Here is a 20,706-nt window from a genome sequence, read left to right on the forward strand (position 1 = left end):
AGACCCTCGCCCCGCCCTTCCAGAGGCACCCGCCGCAGGCCACACCCCCAGCACTCGCCCCGCCCTCCCCGGAGTCCCCGCCGCAGGCCACACCCCAAGCACTCGCCCCGCCCTCCCCGGAGTCCCCGCCGCAGGCCACACCCCCAGACCCTCGCCCCGCCCTCCCCGGAGTCCCCGCCGCAGGCCACACCCCAAGCACTCGCCCCGCCCTCCCCGACGCCCCACCGCAGGCCACACCCCAAGCACTCGCCCCGCCCTCCCCGGAGTCCCCGCCGCAGGCCACACCCCAAGCACTCGCCCCGCCCTCCCCGGAGTCCCCGCCGCAGGCCACACCCCCAGACCCTCACCCCGCCCTTCCAGAGGCACCCGCCGCAGGCCACACCCCCAGACCCTCGCCCCGCCCTTCCAGAGGCACCCGCCGCAGGCCACAGCCCCAGCACCCCGCCCCGTCCTGCCCCTGGACACACACCGGGTTCTGCCAGCGAAGCGGTGGAGCGACTGGCAGCGCCCGCTTCGGCCTGCCCCACTGGGCCGGCATCCCAGGGTTAACAAACAATTGTGTTTATTGACAAGTTCATACATCAGTACAAACGGGCACGTTAAAAACAGCCCCCCCGCCCCATGCAGCCGAGGATGAGGCGGGAAGCGCCGCGACCTGCACAAAGTATAAAAGTTATAAATAAGGGGCTTTCAAAACAGGGCGGGGGCAAATCTGGAGTGGGGCGGCGGTTGCCGGTGGCCTCAGACATGCAGAAGGGGATGGGGCGCCGGCCGGGCCACAAGGCCCCCCACCCACATGGGGCAGAGGGCAGGAAAAGGGCGGCCACATTCTCACAAACTTCTGGCGAAGGGTAGCTGCCTCCTCGTGAAGGACCTGGCCCAGAGGGCGAACCTGAGTCCCACCTGCGGTGGGCGCGGCTGGTGTGGGAAGTGGGGGCACAGCAGGCACGGGCCCGCCCCCGCCGCCGCGGGAGTTCCAGGGCCATGCGGGTGGCGATGCTAGAGGAGTGGGGAAGGGCCAGGTTTGGAGCAGCTCAAGCGCACTCAGGCTGATGCCCCGGAGCTGGGAAGCTTTTGTAACCCTTTTTCTTTTTTCTTTCTTTTTTTTTTTTTGAGATGGCGTGTAGCTTTGTCACCTAGGTTGGAGTGCAATGGCGCGATCTCGGCTCACTGCAACCTCCACCTCCACCTCCACCTCCAGGGTTCAAGCGATTCTCCTGCCTAAACCTCCCGAGTAGCTGGGATTACAGGCGCCCACCACCAAGCCCAGCTAATTTTTTTATTTTTAGTAGAGACAGGGTTTCACCATGTTGGCCAGGCTGATCTCGATCACCTGACCTCGTGATCCACCCGCCTCGGCCTCCCAAAGTGCTGAGATTACAGGCTTGAGCCACCACACCTGGCCCGGAACCCATTTCTTTATAAGCCTCTGCCTATGGCGCAGCAGGGCGGGTGAAGGGGCTCTCGTGGCCTGAAGCTGTGGTAAAGCTGCTCTGACTTACCTGCAGCAGAGGGGAGCAGTAGGGCCCAGAAAAACCTTTCCTCAACTCTTCAACTGCCTCATGACATGGTCCCACTCTACCTCCTAGGGTCCCCTATCTCCTTTCCCTCACCCCTAATTACTGCCCTTTTACATTCTAACTTATCCCCTCACCTCTGCCACTTACCTGTCCCATCTACCATTTTTCTAGTGTCTCCTTTGGCCCCAGCACCTCCCTCCTCTCAAACTCCAGTATCCAGCACACCCGTGGGTGCCCAGCACTGCCTTTGAGGAGGCTCCTTCTACCTAAACCAGGTGTCCTATGGGCCATCTCGTATCAGCTAGGCTGTGGACACCAAGAATCCAGAATCTGGGTTCACTTAGTGTACTGCACCCCTTTTCTGCTCCCTGATAGGTGTTCCACATAAGCCAGGGTGGTGAAGCTGAGGCAGGATGTGAGGAAACCAGGCACACAGCAGCCAGCCGGATACTCTGGCAACCAACACTCAACAGCGTGCTGTGCAGGTAGGTGTGTGTACATGTGTGCGCGTGCATGCGTGTGATCTCATCTGTGGCCAAGGTCCTCAGGAGGTAGGCCAGCGCCCTGTAAACGAGGGATGTTCCAACACAGGCTTCTGACTAAGCATCATTCAGGATGCAGGGAGAAGGTGGCCTCTGGGCTCCAGCAGCCGGCTGGGGTCCAGGGTGGAGGACAGGGAAGAACAAGGGGCTGAGGAAAGGAGGCCAGAGCTTCATGTTTGCCCAGGTGAGGGCTTACTGTCCTGCAGCAACGTCCCACAGCTGGCTCAAGTTCTGGCCAGGAGAGTAAGGGGTCACAGGGAAATACAATGCTGGGCCCCTCTTGGAGGGAAAATGGGAGTGGAATGTGCGGGCTCAGGTCCAAATACCAACTCAAGTCTCCTGATGGCTGGGGACACCCTGGACGGCCAGATGGCTCTGCCTTTCTGAGCTGCCAGGTATTGGGGAAAACCACCCTGCTCTGGCAGCCAGGGGAGTGCAGCTGGTGTGAGAGGGGAAGTGCAGGTAGAGGTGAAGGCCCACAGTTGGCTGACGGGCACTGAATACCACATCACCTCTCACCTCAACCCCAGAGTATCCTGTGTATGCTCCACCACAGGGAACTAATCCCTGCAGTAATTTCAAATGGCTTCTAAGAGAGGGCCAGCCCTTCCCAGATTCCTAGATGGGGCAGGCTGCCCTCCTACCTCTCACAGCACCAAGATGACAAAGACCCAAGACCTGTCCCTGCCACTGGAGGGGCTGTGGAGGCAGGAGTTCCAAGGAAGTGAGGCAACAGTCAGGGAAATAAATTAATAAATACAGGCCCCCCACGAGGAGCGGCTGGGAAGGCTGCTTTGCCTCTGAACACTGCTCCCTGCTTTCCACTCCAAGCAGCCCCGCAGGTTTTGGTGAGGGGCAGAGGGGCTGCAGTTTGGAATCGCTGGGGCATTCATTCACTTGGGACAGGCTTCTAGAACTCAGAGTTTGCCTTCCATACGCCATTCCATGGCTCGAAGCAACAGTTCTGAGTATTGCTCCAGCAGGGCCTGTGTCTGCTCGGCTCCCACAGCCCCAGGGCTGCTGCCTGGGCTGGACAGCACTGCCCCAGCCACAGCTTCCAGCTCCTGTCGCACTGAAGAGAAGGTGTCTCTGAGGAGCTGGGCAATCCGACTTTGCTCTATTGAGGGCATCTTGCAGCCAGCCACCTGAAACAGCACCCCCAGAAGTGAGGTGGAGGAGCCTGTCAACAGACATATAAAAGGGAGGGGCCCCACCTGGGTCCAGCCTGCCTCAGAAGGGACTAGCTGGGAACTCTACCCGCCAAGATCAGCATGTATGGCCAGGGAACATGGGATGCAGGCAGACTCTGGGGGTGACGCCCAAGGAGGAACCCATTGGATTGCAGAACCGTCTACATCTTATAAGCAACTCCTTACGACAACTCCGGCAGAATCTGCTTTCTCTTTCAAAGTTTGGGCCTTGTTGGACTGTCCCCTATGTCTAAGGGGGCCAAATAATTCATGGATATGAAAAAGGATGCCATTAATAATTACACTGGGACAACGACATAAACTGGGATTGTCCTGAGCCAACTGGGAGGTGTGGTCTCTTCAGGCCTCACCTCCTGAGGGAAGTCTCCAGCTCTTAACCAGAAATGACCGCAGGTGCCCGGTACAAGAGGCTAGCCTGGCCTCTAACCCCCTCACCTATGCTGCCCAAGATGTTCTTGAGTGTGCCATCCTGTCAGCACAAGAGCCTTAGCATACTGTTCTGGACATGCTTATCTGAAACACCCAGCACTACTGATGTGCCCGCCCTCCTGCCGGGGGGCACCTAATACCCACCGAGTGGTAGAGCCGCACTGCCTGGCGCACGCTGCCGCGGAGCTCTGCCACCAGCTGCTCACACTGCTCCAGGCTCACCGCTGGCTCTGAAAGAGACGGATACAGCTCAGTGAGGCCCAGCATGTAGCCCTTTCAGGCCTCTGCACCCAAGACACTCAGAGCGGGAGGGACCTAGCCCTCAGCATTGCACCCCCCACTTGCCCTCAGTCCCTTCCTCTTGGCTTCTCTTCCAACGGCCTCCCCAACACCACACAAACAAGGTCCAGAGGAGACGGCCAGCCCCAAGTTCAGAAGCCACTGAATGGGCAAGTGAGTCACAAGGAAATCATGAAGGTTAGCAGGAGGGTCTCACCATCAGGGGTGTGACTTACGGACCTGCGACAGGAGCAGACAGGACAAGAAACACCAGAAGCTGTACCCACAGAAATGGGATGGAGCCAGACAGCGGCCAACAGAGAGGGGAGAGTAAGGATGGGGCAGGAGATGAGAGCTGGGGAGCGGTGCACACCTGAGTCCTGGCTCAGGGCTGCCCCTGGCTTGGTGCATTCCATGGGGTTGGGAGTCTTCTCAGGGGGTGGGGGCTGCAAGTTTTCAGGGCCTTGGAAGAGGCTGCTGACTGGCAGTTGCTGGGCACAGGGGCTGCTGGGCCCAGGATGAGCCTGGCACTCTGTCCTAGGCTTGGGAGTGGTGCCCTCCCCCAAACAGGCCCATCTCTCAGTTGTACTGTGAGCTTTTCCTAGGCCCACCGGGAAGCCAGGCTTTTCTGCCTCACCAGGGGCCCGGCCTTTGGTGACAGGAGAGAATGCAGCCAGGGTAGGATGGTCAGGCAGTGGTTTGGGGATGTCCAGGACCAGGTGAGCCCGGCTGGGCAGGGCCAGCTTGCTGAGTGGTGAGACTCGGATGGGGGCATGAGCTTGAGGTTCAGCCACCAGGCCCAGGTTCTCCCCAACAGAGATACTGCGGGATATGTTGGCCATGGAACTGGTGGTGGGGTTCTGATAGGAGTGAGGCCGAGACGGATGGCCATCAGCTGGGGGCAGGGAGCCCAGACCATCCTGAGCTTCGATCTCCCGAGACAGCAGTGCGCCTGGTGAAGGGGCCTGCAGACTGGCCTCATGTCTTTCTGCAAAGGAGACAGAGGTATACACAGGTCAGGTGTTGAGGAAGGCATCCCAGGTGCCAACACCCAATCCCGAAGAGCTGCTGTTCCCCTCCACATGCCCATTAAGGGACACCTAGTGGCCAGCACAGTGGCACATCAGGGCCACACCAGGCCCTCCCTCCTCCAGCATGTACATGTGTTCCATACACCCTGCACCCTGGCACTGAACCCATCAGGCTCCTCACCCTGTGGCACCAGACTGTGCACAGACTGGGCCTTCTGGAGTCCAGAAAAGGGGCTGGCTGTGGCCACTCTCTTGGGAGCCCAGCTGCTGTCAGGGTTGAGACGGCATCGTGGCAACAGCACAGAGGCTGCCTGCTGGGGGCTGGGGTTGCCAGAGGACGGTTCCACCTCCGGGGGTGCTCCAGGGGGATTGGCACCATTGCCTCTCGGCTGCTCACCAGATGCCTGTGGCACCTGGGCTGGTCTCGACATCAGTGCCAGGCTTGAGGAGGCTTCCCTACAGGGAGGAAATGTGGGAGAAGGCCCAGAGAAGGCTCAATGCTCCTCCCTGCCAAAATGGCGAGAAACTCATAGCACCAGGGCACTAGGAGAGAACCAGCACAAAGCCAGATAGGGCTGGGGAAAGGCCAGTTAGCCCAAAACCGGGAGTGCAAAACACCCCGCGCATGGAGAGACAGAACACTGGAGAGGAGAGGGCAGCAGCCCTGGGAGGCCAGGAGAGCCAGAGCTGCTGCTGGGGGGTAGGGGGCCTCTGTACCTGAGTGGGCGGGTCTGTACTTGCAACAGGAATCGTGAAGAGATACTCCGAGACTCTGACCTCTCTGGGACCTGCACTGGGGCCCCTACCAAGGTCAGAGAAATCATGAATTGGGGCAAAAACCAAGCCCTTGCCCCAGCTTTTGCCTCCTTGAGACCCCCAGCCACAGCCTATACCCTGGGACCCTCCTCTCAGGTAGGCAAGGAGGGGAGAAGGGCAAATTGCAGGCACTAAATGCTGGCCCTCTGACCACACCTGGAGCAGCTCCACTGGCCAGAGTCTCAAAGTGCTGTTTTAGAAACTGCTCCTGGTCTGGAGTCTGGGGGCTGCCCTCCTGTAGCCCATAGGGGCCCATGCCTCCCTCCTCTTCTTCCTCTTCTTCATCGCCCTCAGCTGGCTCTTCAAGGTCTGAGGAGATGCCATCCACACTGAGGGGCTCCGTGCTCTCAGAGTCTGGGTGTGGGGAGGGGAGAGAGGCATCGCACTGCACCCATCTGTTGCCAGAGCCTCCCCACCCACCTCCAGGCCCCACCCCCCATGGCCCCTCCCTCCAGGCTACAGCCTCACCTTCAGTGGGGTGCTCTGGGCTGGAAAGGCAGCTGCTGCTGTAATCCACAGAGCAGGCACTGTCAGAGCTGTGCTTTTCTGAGCTCCTGCTGCCTGGGTACACTCTTCCCAGAGTTCCCCGGGCTGGAGCCTGCACTTGGAACTCACTGTCAGGATTCCAGCAGGGAGAAGAAAAGGCAGTGAGCAGGGGTAGGCAGCAGCCCCGCTGGACTCCTGCCTGTGATCAGGGTGAGGGATGAGGCAGTGGTGAGCTGGAAGGAAAGCCCTGAGTATCCTGGGGGCCAACCCTCCCTCGACTAAAGAACACTCATAGGGAGGGGAAGATGGGGGCACGAGGTCTGGCTAGGGCAGGATCCTTGCCTGGTATCCATGGTGGGGTTGTCACTAGGCTCCGGGTAGACAATACCATCTTCAATGGGTGCAGGTTCCAGATCTTGGGCAAAGACCCCTTCCTCTTGTGACAATAATTGGATAATATGGGGATAGGAACAAGGTTGGGAAGCCTGAGGCCGAGGGGGCTTTTCATTCTGGGAACACACAAAGGGATGTTAACAGAGCAGAGGTGACAGATGAGGCAGTGGTAGCTGGGGGGGTCAGCCCTGAGTATCCTGGGGGCCAACCCTCCCTCGACTAAAGAACACTCATAGGGAGGGGAAGACGGGGGCATGAGGTCTGGCTGGGGCAGGATCCTTGCCTGGTATCCATGGTGGGGTTTTCACTTGGCTCCGGGTAGACAATACCATCTTCAATGGGTGCAGTTTCCAGATCTTGGGCAAAGACCCCTTCCTCTTGTGACAATAATCGGATAATATGGGGATAGGAACAAGGTTGGGAAGCCTGAGGCCGAGGGGGCTTTTCATTCTGGGAACACACAAAGGGATGTTAACAGAGCAGAGGTGACAGATGAGGCAGTGGTAGCTGGGGGGTCAGCCCTGAGTATCCTGGGGGCCAACCCTCCCCTTGGAGAAGAGGTGGAGGTGAGTAAGGATGCGGTGTGCACTCATTCAAGGGGAAGCTGAAGGACAGACATCGAGAAGCCAGGCTGGGCTCCAGTTGCTGATGTGAGCTTCTGGATGAACTGTATTAGCACTCTGGGCTGCCAACCTCCAGCTACCACTTAATACCAAGAGTCCTCCAAGAAACCCAGCCCAGGGCAAAGGCCACTTTTGCCTCTCTACCCCAACCCCTCCCCTGCCTATCCTGATGACCAAACCATACAGCCCAGCCACCCCCATCCTGGCTTTGCAGTTCAGGTTACCCATGCGCCACAGGGGCAGAGCAAGCATAGCTGGACAAGTGCTCAGGTCCCAGCTGGTGGCAAAGGCTGCCTAAGGCCCCTTGGAACTCTCTAGAGAGCTGGGAGAAAGCAGGCTCACCTGGCTAGTGAGTGAAGTCTCAAGGGCCTGCTGCCCATGCTTCCTGGGACCAGATGGGATGATGGCCAGCGAGTCCTGGCTAGGGTCCTGCAGGCTTGGGGCCAGTGTTTCCAGCTGCCGCAGATCCAGCATGGATCTAACGCTCAGTTCCACACCTGGCTGAACCCAGCGCCCTCTTCTTCTGGGTCCCGGGTTGGCTGCAGGAGCCGGGTCCAGGAACCCCACGGACTCCTGTGCCTGGTGGGAGGTAGGGGGTGGGGGAGGAGTAACAACAACCACACAGTCAGATCAACAAATATCCACATATCCCTTACTATGTGCCTGGCACACTACACATGCTAGCTTACTTCATCCTCACAGCAACCTTTTGAAATGGGCACTAGTATCATCCTTGTTTTACAGATGAGGAGACTGAAGCACAGGGGGCTTAAGTGACCAGTCTGCATCCCACAGACAGTAAGTGGCCTGCAGGTTAGTCTGGCTCCAGAGTTCACGCTCTTAGCTGCATTCCGCATCCTCTGGCACAGGAACCCCTAGTCTCAGCCTTCACCTGGTATCGTGGATGCCTCAGAGCTGGGGGTCTCTAAAAGTCTCCTACTCTGAGGACAGCCCCAGCAGCAACCACTTACTACCAAGAGTCCCCCAAGAAACCCAGCCCAGGGCAAAGGCCACTTCTGCCTGTCTACCCCAACCACTCCTTTTGCCTCTCTACCCCAATCACTCCAATAGCTGGGGGCCCCAAAGTCCCTTCACAGCACCAAGGACAAACCTATAGCCCAGGCCTGAGACCCCTGGCCCGGTCAGGGTGCTCCAGAGACACCACAGCATCATCAGTCTGTGAAACTGTTGCTGACAACGGAAGGTACTGGTGCTTGGGAACTTGCTCTGAACACCTTGATCCCCCTTTGGCCACCCCAGGGCAGTCGCTGAGTTATGGGTCCCCTCATGGCCTTTTCCCTCTAACTATTCTGGAAGTTCTCCGCTTACCTCCTAACCGGGGTCTTTAGAACTGTTTCTCCAGATCTCCGCTCTTTGGATCCTTGATTTCCTGCATTTTAGTTCTAACTATCTGGCTTAGGGGTCCTTTGTCCTCTCCACCTTGAGCTCTTCTCTGATGATATTTACTTCCAGGCACCAGGCAGCTGAACAAGTGCCCCACCTCCCCAGTGCTGACTAACCCTGTGCTCCATCCACCCCAACTGGTCCACAGGAAGGAAATACCTGGGCTTTCTTCACCCCGCACCCAGGACCGGCCCAGCTGCTTCAACTTCCCCGACAAGCCCTTCCTTGGACACAGGAGTGCAGCGTGTGGGCAGACCCCATGCCCCAGTACCCTACCAGGCCCAGAGAGCCCTGTTCTCACAGCTCCCTTTGCCTCCTCTAACCTTGGAAGAACATTTTAACAATGGCGACTCACCTGACTCATCTCCCAGTGGGACAGGCTTCGGGGCAAGGCTGGGCTGGGGACCGAGGCTAGACAGAAACAGGCAGTCAGAGGAAGTGTCTCCTGCCCCCCCGCCCCCACCCAACCCTGGAGCCCTGGCCCCATCAGCCCATACCCTGTGTGGCCACAATGATGCCTCAGTTTCCTCAGCTCACACTGCTCTCACCCCACAGTCTCAGAAAAACCATATCTAGCCATCATACCAACTAGGACCTGTCTGCCCCCACACCCAACTGCCACAGACCCAGTGCCTTCTTGGTACTCTTGGCAAGGACGGGCAGTGCTGGAAGTTCTTCTTCAGTCCCCTCATCTTCTCCCTCCTTGCACTGTCTGATGAGAGAGCCGGTCCAGGAGACAGCATTGATGGGGCCTGGTGCCTGAGTCCGAGACAAGGAAGGGCATGGGGATAGGAGACTCAATAGGGGGAGAGGAGGCTCAATGGGGGAAGAAGGAAGAGGAGACTCAATGAGGGGAAGAGGAGACTCAATAGGGGGAGAGGAGACTCAACAGGGGGAAGAGGCTGACATCATGGATCCTTGTGTGAGAGGTAAGGTCTTGGGAGACAGAGTTGCTGAATGGCAGGCCCAAAGCATGGAGGAAGTGCAGTGAGGTCCCAGCAAGCCATCTGCACACCCACCCATCACTTGCCCACATTCTGTTCTCACCGGTTGGGTCCAGAAGCCCTTCGGGGAGAGGATGGTCCTTGCTGCTTGCCGCCCCGCTGACGCTGGCGCAACTCGGCCAGACGGTGCCTCATGCTGATGGTCATCTCAGATCTCAGGCGCCACACAAATATGCAGCTGGGGTAAAGCCACACAGTTGGCTGAAGGAGGGGCAGGTGGAATGGCTAGCGCCATTCGTTCCCCTTATCCATGGACGTGTATCAATTACTTGCACTTAGTTCAGAATCTTTAGCCACTCCATGTTCATGGTTATTTCATTTATTCAATGTAGTAACATGTTTAAACCTCTCCCGTCCTGGAAAAAAAAAGTCCTACATTTAACCCTATCTCCCTCTTTAGCTTAAAGTCATCTGTAATCTTCCTTGCCATTTATTTACTCCATGTCCCAGGTTGAACAGTATCCACACGCCCCCAAAAATTCATGTTCTCCCTAGGAATCTTAGAATGTGACTTTATTTGGAAATAGGGTTGTTGCAGATGTAATTAGTTAGGAGTGGACCCTTAATCCACTATGACTAGTGTCAGTGTCCTTAGAAGAAGAATAGAGGGAATGCAGAGGCACACGCAGAGAGGAGGCCATGTGATGATGGGGGCAGAAACTGGGGTGATGCATCTACAAGCCAAGGAATGTCAGGGCTTGCAGGAAACCCCAGAAGCGAATGGAAAGGCATGGAGCAGATTCTTCCTAGCATCTTCAGAGAGAGCATGGTGCTGCCAACACCTCGTTTTGAACTTCTAGCTTCCAAAACTGTGAGAGAAAAAATTTCTGTTGTTTTAACAAGACACCCAGTTTCTGGTATTTTGTGACAGCAGACCTAGAAACTGAATATACCCTTTAAACCACCACCATTTTCCTTTTGGTTCCAAGATTCTTTCGTGTATGACCTGCGAGAGCCAAATCCAGTCTTTATTTGGCCTCTCTGGAGCACGTGCAACTCATTTATTCCTTATTGATGCTTCTCCCCCACATCCTTCTCGGCCTCCTTCATTGCTTCCTAATCTCACAGCCAGCTACCGCATACTGGAGTCCCTGGGTTCATCACCACCTTTTCCCACTCTGTTCCTGCTCCACCGCAATCTCATCCAAATACCAGCTCTCCTCCCACCCCCATGCTGATGATTCCCCAAGCCCTCTGGCCTAAGCCTCTCTCCTGAGATCTACTTTGAGTTCCCCACTGCCTCCTGGACATTTCCACCTAGAACTTGTACAAGCACTTCAAAAACTACATGGCTAAAATGGAAGTCATGGTCTAGAAGCCTCCTTCCCAAATAAACCTGCTTTTCCTCCTGTAACCTGCATGTCAATGAGAGGCTTCACGTTCACACAGGGGCATAAGCCAGACACCTGGCATCTTCTTGGGCTTCTCCTCTGCACCCTTGGCCGTGGTCACTGAAGCCAAAGGACTCTGCCCATAAGGGTTTGGGGAATGTATCCTCTGCATCCCTGCTGCAGCTGCTTCAGCTCAGCCTCTTACCACCTCTTGTGGCTAGCGGAGACCTCCACTACACCAGACTTTCACGCTGCTCTGGGAGCACTTTCTTATACCACCTTGTTTTAAGCCATTCCCCTGCTTCGAATGCTTCAGGGTTTCCTGGTCACCTGCAGGATGCTGTCCTTAGCATTCCTCCACTTGGAATAACAACGCCTTGTAGCATCTGGCTTTCAGGAGTTTAGAGTGGAGGGGCTCTGCATTCAACTCCAGGACCTACCACATACTTGGTGCGTGGCCCTGGGCAACATACTTACTCTCTCTGTGCCTCAGATTCCTCACCTGAAAATGGAGATAATAATAGTACCTACCTCATAGGGTTGTTGTAAAGATTAAATGAGCTAATATATTCAGAGTACCCGGAACTGTGTCCAGCATGTCGTAAGTGGGCACTAAATATTAACTGCTGTTGCTGTTAAGTATTACCTTTCCCCACTCATTTCTGTACAGCTTCCCATGTGCGTTGTTTTCCAGCTGATCAGAACACTCTTCCATCTTAGAAGAAAAAAAAAGAAGCCCCACCTGTGTTCCCCTGGCTCTTGGCCTTGACACACACTGTCTGGAATACCTTTCCCACCACCTCTCACCCCATGCTCCCTATGAATATACTTTGACTCATCTTTTCTAACCTAAGTGCCCTCCCCTGCAGTCAAGCATGCTCTTCACTGAGCCTTCGTAAGGCCCTTGTGCTCACCTCTATTGCAGCACAGATCACACTGCATTATAAAGGACCATCTCCTGTCTCTCTGTCCATCTTTCAGAGTTTGCTGTATTGATCTTAGTGATGTCAGCACGTGGCACTCAGCTAGACAAAGAAAGCAGGCTCAATAAAGGCTGGTAGAATTAAGTAAAGAATTGTATAAAGGCATTAAATAGAGATGGGGTACAAATATGTCCCAGGCTGCCTGGGATAGTCCTGGTTTAGGCCATGGTCCTGATATAATTACTAACAACACCCTCTTTCACTGTCAAAAATATCTCCTTTGGACAATACATTATAAGGTCACTCTAGGTATTAGAGCTGTGATTCTCACCCTATCAGGCCCAATTTTCTCTTTGCTTAACAGCTATTTTAGAATACCCTATGCACTATCTTTAAATGGGATTGATAGGCAATAGAAACTGCCAATAACAGAATTTCAAAAAAACCAATGTAATACCCTAAATAGAATGCTAAATGGAAAATGAAGGAGATTTTTTAAAAAGTGGCTTAAACTAAAATTATGTGTGCAGTATTTTGATGTGTAAATGCTTAGGTCTTACACTTCTGGCCAAGATGGAGTAACAGAGACCAAAATTACTTTCTGACCTAAAACAACAAAAATACTGGAGAAAATATATGAAACTATGGCCCTCAAGCAACAAAGGGAATCAATAACTGGAATCAAGCATCAAAAGGCAGTGATCCTCAAGAAATGAGAAACAAATGAGGCTAGCCCCACAATTGACCTCCCAAACACCTTAGAAAACTTTCCAGGCCACAGCACAGGAAGAAAGAATGCAGATGGAGCTCAGAGATCTTCCTGAGTTGAGAGGACAGAACTGTGAGTCTGGGAAGGCCAATGTGGCTAGAATTCATAGGGCAGAATATTGAGGAGGAGAGGGCTTTACAGAGACAGAGCTCTGGAAATCTGAAGATAATACTTACCCTCCTTGACTGTTTAACAGAGTAGTGATCAGAGTATGCAGGTATGAAAATCGCCTGAGAGGCTGGACCCAGTGGCTCGCACCTGCAATCCCAGCACTTTGGGAGGCTGAGGTGGGTGGATCACAAGGTCAGGAGATAGAGACCATCCTGGCAAACATGGTGAAACCCCATCTCTACTAAAAATACAAAAATTAGCTGGGTGTGGTGACACACGCCTCTAGTCCCAGCTACTCAGGAGGCTGAGGCAGGAGAATCTCTTGAACCTGGGAGGCAGTGGTTGCAGTCACCCGAGATACAGCAAAGCATGGGCAACAGAGCAAGACTCAGTCTCAAAAAAAAAAAAGAAAGAAAAAAGAAAACTGCCTGAGAATGTAAAAAGAATCATCCACAAAGAGAGCCAGCCCCTCTTCCCCCCTGGCTCTTGGGACCCTGATCGCAAGGTGGGGAGGCACCTCGCGAGGCGGAGACTGAGAGCCAGCTCCTCTTCCCCCACTGGCTCTTAGGACCCCCATCGCAGGAAGGGGAGGCACTCCCCGCGAGGCGGGGACTGAGAGACAGCCCCTCTTCCTCCTGGGCCCTTAGGAACCCCATTGCAGGGGGAGGAGGCACCCCCCGTGAGGCGGGTACAGAGAGCCAGCCCCTCTTCCCCCACTGGCTCTTAGGACCCCCATCGCAGTGGGGGGAGGCACCCCCCGTGAGGCGGGGTCTCAGAGCCAGCCCCTCTTCCCCCACTGGCTCTTATGACCCCCATCGCAGTGGGGGGAGGCACCCCCGTGAGGCGGGGACTGAGAGCCAGCCCCTCTTCCCCCGCTGGCTCTGAGGATCCTCCGTGGACTCACAGCCTCTTTACCATATTGTGAGTAATATCATCTCCCCCTCTGGAGATTATGAACTCTTTCACAGACGGGTGTACACCCATCTGTATTGGGAGTAATATTATCCTCTTCCTCCCTGAATATTAAGAACAGTATCACAGGGGCGTTTCTACTCCCTGCGATATCGCGTGTCATATCCTCCTCTCCCATGTTGCAATTAGAAGGAATATCAGTGGGGGCGTGTCCACCTGTAGGGAAAAGAAAGAGAGATCAGACTGTCACTGTGTCTATGTAGAAAGGAAAGACATAAGAGACTCCATTTTGAAAAAGACCTGTCCTTTAAACAATTGCTTTGCTGAGATGTTCTTAATTTGTAGCTTTGCCCTAGCCGCTTGGCCCCAGCCACTTTGAACCAACCTGGAGCTCACAAAAACATGTGTTGTATAAAATCAAAGTTTAAGGGATGTAGGGCTGTGCAGGACGTGCCTTGTTAACAAAATGTTTACCAGCAGTATACTTGGTAAAAGTCATCGCCATTCTCTAGTCTCAATAAACCGGGGACACAATGCACTGTGGAAAGCCGCAGGGACCTCTGCCCTTGAAAGCAGGGTATTGTCCAAGCTTTCTCCCCATGTGATAGTCTGAAATATAGCCTCATGGGATGAGAAAGACCTGACTGTCCCCCAGCCCGACACCCGTAATGGGTCTGTGCTGAGGTGGATTAGTAAAAGAGGAAAGCCTCTTGCAGCTGAGATGGAGGAAAGCCACTATCTCCTGCTTGCCCCTGGGAACTGAATGTCTCGGTGTAAAACCCGATTGTACATTCGTTCAACTCTGAGATAGGAGAAAAGCTGCCCTGTGGCGGGAGGCGAGACATGTTTGCAGTAACACTGCCTTGTTATTCTTTACTCCACTGAGATGTTTGGGTGGAGAGAAACAAATCTGGCTTACATGCACGTCCAGTCATAGTACCTTCCCTTGAACCTAATTATGACATAGATTCTTTTGCTCACATGTCTTCTGCTGACTCTCTCCTTATCATCACCCTGCTCTCCTACTACATTCCTTTCTGCTAAAATAATGAAAATCATAATCAATAGAAACTGAGGGAACTCAGAGGCTGGTGCCGGTGCAGGTGCTTGGTATGCTGAGCGCCGGTCCCCTGGACCCACTGTTGTATCTTTACACTTTGTCTCTGTGTCTTATTTCTTTTCTCAGTCTCTCGTCCCACCCAACTAGAAATACTCACAGGTGTGGAGGGGCAGTCCACCACTTCATCCACCTTCTGTCATATTGAAAGTAACATCATCTTCTTCCCTCCAGGATCGTGGGAATAATATCCCTGGGGGGTTTCCACTTTCTGCCATGTATGTAGTCATATCACCCCCTCCGCCGTGGAATATTATTAAGGACCATCTCACACGGGGGTGTATACTTCCTCCGATATTGGGAGTGACATCAACCTCTCGGTCTCTGAATATGAGGAAGAAAATCACAGGGCGGGTGTAAACCTCGTGCTCTATGATGGGGAGTCATATCTGTCTGTTATGGGGAGTAATATCATCCTCTCCCTTTCAGGATACTAATAACAATTTAACAGGCTGGGTGAACACAGCCTGCGATGCTGACATTATTATCATCCTCTCCCCCTCTTCCTCCCCTGGCTCTTAGGATGCCCATCACAGGGGAGCGAGCCGCCCCCCGCGAGGCGGGGACTGAGCCAGCCCCTGTTCCCCCCCTGGCTCTTAGGATCCGTATCGCGAGGCGGGGTCTCAGAGCCAGCCCCTCTTCCCCCACTGGCCCTTAGGACCCCCATCACGGGGGGGGAGGCACCCCCCGCGAGGCGGGGTCTCAGAGCCAGCCCCTCTTCCCTCCATTTCTCTTAGGACCCCCATCGCAGTGGGGGGAGACACCCCCCGTGAGGCGGGGTCTCAGAGCCAGCCCCTCTTCCCCCACTGGCTCTTAGGACCCCCATCGCAGTGGGGGGAGGCACTCCCTGCGAGGCGGTGACTGAGAGCCAGTCCCTCTTCCCCCCCTGGCTTATGACCCCCATCGAGGATTCTAAGATCCTTAGGATCGACCTGGAGGGCTGTGGGTATTAGGCGTCCAAGAAGAAAACTCAGATCTGCCGACGACCGCAGGTACCTTACTTGGGATTTACTATTCGACAGGTGTCCGAAAGCAGCCCGGGATCCGAAAGAAAGCAGGTCATTTGCAATCTTCCGGAGCCTAAGGGCAGAAGCCTGGTGAGAGAATTCCTAGGAGCTGTGGGGTTTTGTAGACTGCGGAGCCCAACTTTGCAGGATTAGCCACGCCTTTGTATGACGTCACAAAAGGGGGGGGACTGGGAACATTTGGAATGGGGATTCCAACAACAGCAAGTCTTTCATGAGTTAAACGAAAAACTTCTGGAAGCCCCAGCCCAGGGGCTACCGGATCTCACAAAGCCTTTTCCATTGTATCCGTCAGAGAAAAGATGGCAGCTGGACTTTAAACCCAAACTGTGGAGCCCTGGCTGAGGCCAGTGGCCTACCTCTCTAAACAGCTAGACAGGGTTTCTAAAGGATGGCCCCCCTGTTTGAGGGCCTTGGCAGCAACTGCCCTGCTAGTACAAGAAGCAAATCAGCTGACTCTTGGGTAAAACCAGAACATAAAGGCCCCCCAAGCTGTGGTGACTGAAAGCCAGCCCCTCTTCCCCTCCTGGCTCTTAGGACCCCCATCGCAGGAAGGGGAGGCACTCCCCGCGAGGCGGGGACTGAGAGACAGCCCCTCTTCCTCCTGGGCCCTTAGGACCCCCATCGCAGGGGGAGGAGGCACCCCCGGTGAGGCGGGGACTGAGAGCCAACCCCTCTTCCCCCCCCCGGCTCTTAGGACCCCCATCGCAGGAAGGGGAGGCACCCCCCGCAAGGCGGGTACAGAGAGCCAGCCCTTCTTCCCCCCCTGGCTCTTGGGACCCCCATCGCAGGGGGGGAGGCACCCCCCTCATGGCGGGGACTGAGAGCCAGCCCCTCTTCCCTCCATTTCTCTTAGGACCCCCATCGCAGGGAGGGGAGGCACCCCCCACGAGGCGGGGACTGAGAGCCAGCCGCTCTTTCCCCCCTGGCTCTTAGGACCCCCATCGCAGGGAGGGGAGGCACTCCCCGTGAGGCGGGGACTGAGAGACAGCCCCTCTAAGCTTTCTGGCTCTTAGGACCCCCATCACAGGGCGGGGAGGCACCCCCCGCGAGGCGGGGACTGAGAGCCAGCTCCTCTTCCCTCCCTGGCTCTTAGGATCCCCATCGCAGGAAGGGGAGGCACCCCCCGTGAGGCCGGGACTGAGAGGCTGCCCCTCTTCCCCCCGTGTCTTGGGACCCCCATCGCAGAGGGTGGAGGCACCCCCAGCGGGGCGGGGTCTCAGAGCCAGCCCCTCTTCCCCCACTGGCTCTTAGGACCCCCATCGCAGGAATGGGAGGCACCCCCCGCGAGGCCGGGACTGAGAGCCAGCCCCTCTTCCCCCCATGGCTCTTAGGACCCCCATCGCAGTGGGGGTAGGCACCCCCTGCGATATGGGGAGTAAGAGCCACCTCCTCTCCCCCCCGAGTTATTACGATCCACGGTGGACTCACAGCCTGTTTACTATATTGGGGGTAATATCTCCCCCTCTGGAAATTATGTGCTGTTTGACAGATGGGTGTACACCCTCAGTGTGCAGAGGTTGTACACCCGTCTGTATTGGGAGTAATATCATCCTCTTCCACCCTGAATATTAAGAACCGTATCACAGGTGTGTTTCTACTCCCTGCGATATTGGGTGTCATATTCTCCTCTCCCACACTGAAATTAGAAACAATATCAGTGGGGTCGTGTACACCTTCTGTCATATTTAAACTAATATCATCCTCTTCTCTCCAGGATCATGGGAACAACATCCCTGGGGGGGTGTACACTTTCTGCGATAAATGTAGTAATATCACCCCCTCTGCCTTGGAATATTATTAAGGACCATCTCACACGGGGGTGTACACTTCCTGCGATATTGAGAGTAATATCGACCTCTCTGCCTCTGAATATTAGGAACAGTATCACACGGTGGGTGTACACCTCCTGCTCTATTATGGGGAGTAATATCTATCTGTTATAGGAAGTAATATCGTCCTCTCCCTTTCAGGATATTTATAACAATATCACAGGGTGAGTGAACACAGCCTGCAATACTTTAATTATTATCATCCTCTCCCCCGCGGGATACCAGGAACAATGTCACAGAAGAGGTGTACACTCCCTGCGATATTGGGAGTAATATCCTATGCTTCTTCCGTGAATATTAGGAGCAATATCACCGGGTGGCTGTACATTCATTGCTATGTTGGGAGTCATGTCATACTCTATCCCCTGGATATTAGGATCAGTGTCACAGGGTGAGTGTACACCTACTGAGATATTAAAACTAATATCATGCTCTCCATCCCTGGATATTAGGAACAATATCACAGGTAGGTGTACACCCCCTACGGTATTAGAAGAAATAATATGATTAATTATTAAGCATCAGTCTTAATAATATTACTAATTATTAAACATCAGTCTTAATAATTATCAATGGTAATATTAATTAATAGTATAACGTTATTAATCATCAATGATTATTTTAAATATGATTATGCATGATTAAAATTAATTATTAGTATTGTCATTTTCAATATTAGTTATTAATCTTAATATTAATTATTGTTTTATTACCAACATCACTTATTGATTTAATTAAGTAACATTAATTACCGATATCATTATGTTATTATTAATAGTGAGGTTGCTATTAATTATTAATAGTAACCATTAATATTTTTAATCCGTAGTAACTTTTACTATCTTTATAGTAATTATTTATATCGATGATTTCTATTAATTGTTATTATATTTATGAATATTAATACTTAATATAATTGTTCCCGATATCCGAGGGGTAGAGGATGTTACTCCCAATATCACAGAAAGTGTACACCCCTCTATGATGTTATTCCTAATTGCCAGGGAGTAGAGGATGACATTATGAAAAATATCGCAGTGGGTATACATCCCTTCGGTCATCTTTTTTCCTAATATCCTGGGTGGGAGAGGATGATATGACTCCCAATATCGCAGGGGGCGTAGACCTCCCCCGTGATATTGTCCCTATCATCCAAAGGTGGAGAGGATGATATTTCTTCCAGTTTCGCAGGGGATGTACACCACCCCTGTGATATTGATCCTAATATCCAGGGGGCGAGAGGATGATGTTAGTCTCAATATTGCAGGAGGTGTACACTCCCTAGGGATATTGTTCCTAATATTCAGGGACAGAGAGGATGATCTCACTCCCAATATAGCAGGGAGTGGACACCCCTTCTGTGACATTGTTCCTAATAGCCAGCGGGGGAGGGGAAGATATTACCCCCAATATCGTAGGGGGTGTACACCCCTTGTGACATTGTTCCTTATATCCTGGGAGGGAGAGGATGATACTAGTGGCAATGTCGCAGCGGCTGTACACACCCACTGTGATATTGTTCCGAATATCTCGAGGGGGAGAAAATGATATTACTCCCAATATTCCAGGGGGTGTACATCCTCCTGTGACATTGTTCCTTATATTCAGGGGGAGAAGACGATATTACTCCCAATATCACAGGGGTTGTACACACCTCCTGCGATATTGTTCCTAATATCCCGAAGGGGAGAGCCAAATATTACTCTCAGTATCGCAGGGGGTGTACACCTCCTTTGGAATATTGTTCTTAATATCCATGATGGGAGAGGATGATATTACTCCCAATATCGTAACAAGTGTACAGCCACCTGTGATATAGTTCCTAATATCTAGGTGGAGAGAGGATGATATTACTGCCCATATCGCATGAGTTGTAAAACCCCTTCCATATTTTGCCTACAATCCCGAGGGGAGAGGACGATACTACTCCCAATATCGAAGAAGGTGTACACCCCCCTGGGACATTATTCCCAATATCCACGTTGGGAGACGATGACATTACGCCCAATATGGCAGGGGATGTACACCCACCCCGGGATATTGTTCCTTATATCGAGAGGGGGATAGGGTGATATTATTCACAATATCGCAGGGGCTGTACACCCCTCCTGTGATATTGTTCTTAATATCCTAGGAAAGAGAGGATGATACTACACCCAATATCTCAGGGGGTGTACACCCACCTCCTTCAGATATTGTTCTTAATGTACTCCACCTCCCCCGACCAGGGATATTGTTCCTTATATCCAGGGGAAGAGAGGCTAACATTATGCCCAATATCGCAGGGGGTGTACACACCCTCTGTGATGTTGTTCCTAGTATCCAAAGGTAGAGACGATGATGTTACTGGCCATATCGCAGGGGGTGTACACTCCTCTTGTGATACTGTTCTTAATATTTAGGGAGGGAGACAATGATAGTACTGTCCATATTGCTGGGGTCACAACACCCCCGTGATGTTGTTTTTAATATTCAGTTTGGGAGAGGATGATAATAATTTCAATATAACAGGGGACACCCCCCCCGTGATGTTGTCCCTAATGTCCAAGGGAAGAGAAATGATATGACTCACAATATGTCAAGGGGTGTACATCCCCTGTATAATATTCTTCCTAATATCCAGGGGGGATTAGAATGATATTACTCCCAATATCACAGGGGGTGTATGCGACCCCTTTTATATTGTTTCTAATATCTAGGGAGGGAGAGGATGATATTACTCCCAATATTGTAGGGGTGTACACCCCTCCCGTGACATTGTTTTTAATATTTAGGTAGGGAGTGGATGATATTACTCTCAATATCTCAGAGGGTTTACACTCTTCCTGGGATACGGTTTCTAATATTAAGTGGGAGAGAGGATGATATTATTCCCAGTATCGCAGGGGGTGTACATGTCCTGTTATTTTGTTCCTAATATCCAGGTTGGGAGAGGATGATATTACTGC

General features: G+C 53.2%; 2 protein-coding genes across 7 annotated transcripts in view; both read right to left on the minus strand.

Moving 5' to 3' along the window:
- Positions 1-545: 545 nt before the first annotated feature.
- LOC107973041 (mitogen-activated protein kinase-binding protein 1) lies at positions 546-11,784 on the minus strand. The gene is given in 14 exon segments (XM_054677589.1): positions 546-3,207; positions 3,847-3,932; positions 4,355-4,969; positions 5,194-5,468; positions 5,730-5,814; positions 5,985-6,182; positions 6,297-6,442; positions 6,657-6,823; positions 7,673-7,909; positions 9,090-9,145; positions 9,361-9,441; positions 9,444-9,493; positions 9,782-9,963; positions 11,716-11,784. Coding segments are annotated over 14 exon segments (2,475 nt in total). The 3' UTR covers positions 546-2,979.
- Positions 10,234-20,706, minus strand: part of ZNG1B (Zn regulated GTPase metalloprotein activator 1B) — an 84,845-nt gene continuing 74,372 nt past the window's right edge. For 2 of the 6 annotated variants that reach the window (XM_054677345.2, XM_063788830.1), the window contains 6 exons: positions 15,903-15,981; positions 15,002-15,225; positions 12,938-14,000; positions 11,984-12,094; positions 11,716-11,784; positions 10,234-10,547 (listed from right to left, as the gene is read on the minus strand). In XM_054677345.2, coding sequence (XP_054533320.1) covers positions 15,961-15,981 — 21 coding nt within the window. In that variant the 3' untranslated portion in view covers positions 10,234-10,547; positions 11,716-11,784; positions 11,984-12,094; ... (1 more) ...; positions 15,002-15,225; positions 15,903-15,960. Of the gene's footprint in view, positions 10,548-11,715; positions 11,785-11,983; positions 12,813-12,937; positions 14,001-15,001; positions 15,226-15,833; positions 15,982-20,706 lie in introns of all 6 variants that reach the window. The other 4 variants (XM_054677342.2, XM_054677341.2, XM_063788831.1 and 1 more) reach the window with 4 other exon arrangements.

The sequence above is a fragment of the Pan troglodytes genome, chromosome 12 (genome assembly GCF_028858775.2).
Source record: "Pan troglodytes isolate AG18354 chromosome 12, NHGRI_mPanTro3-v2.0_pri, whole genome shotgun sequence".
Taxonomy (NCBI): Eukaryota; Metazoa; Chordata; class Mammalia; order Primates; family Hominidae; genus Pan; species Pan troglodytes.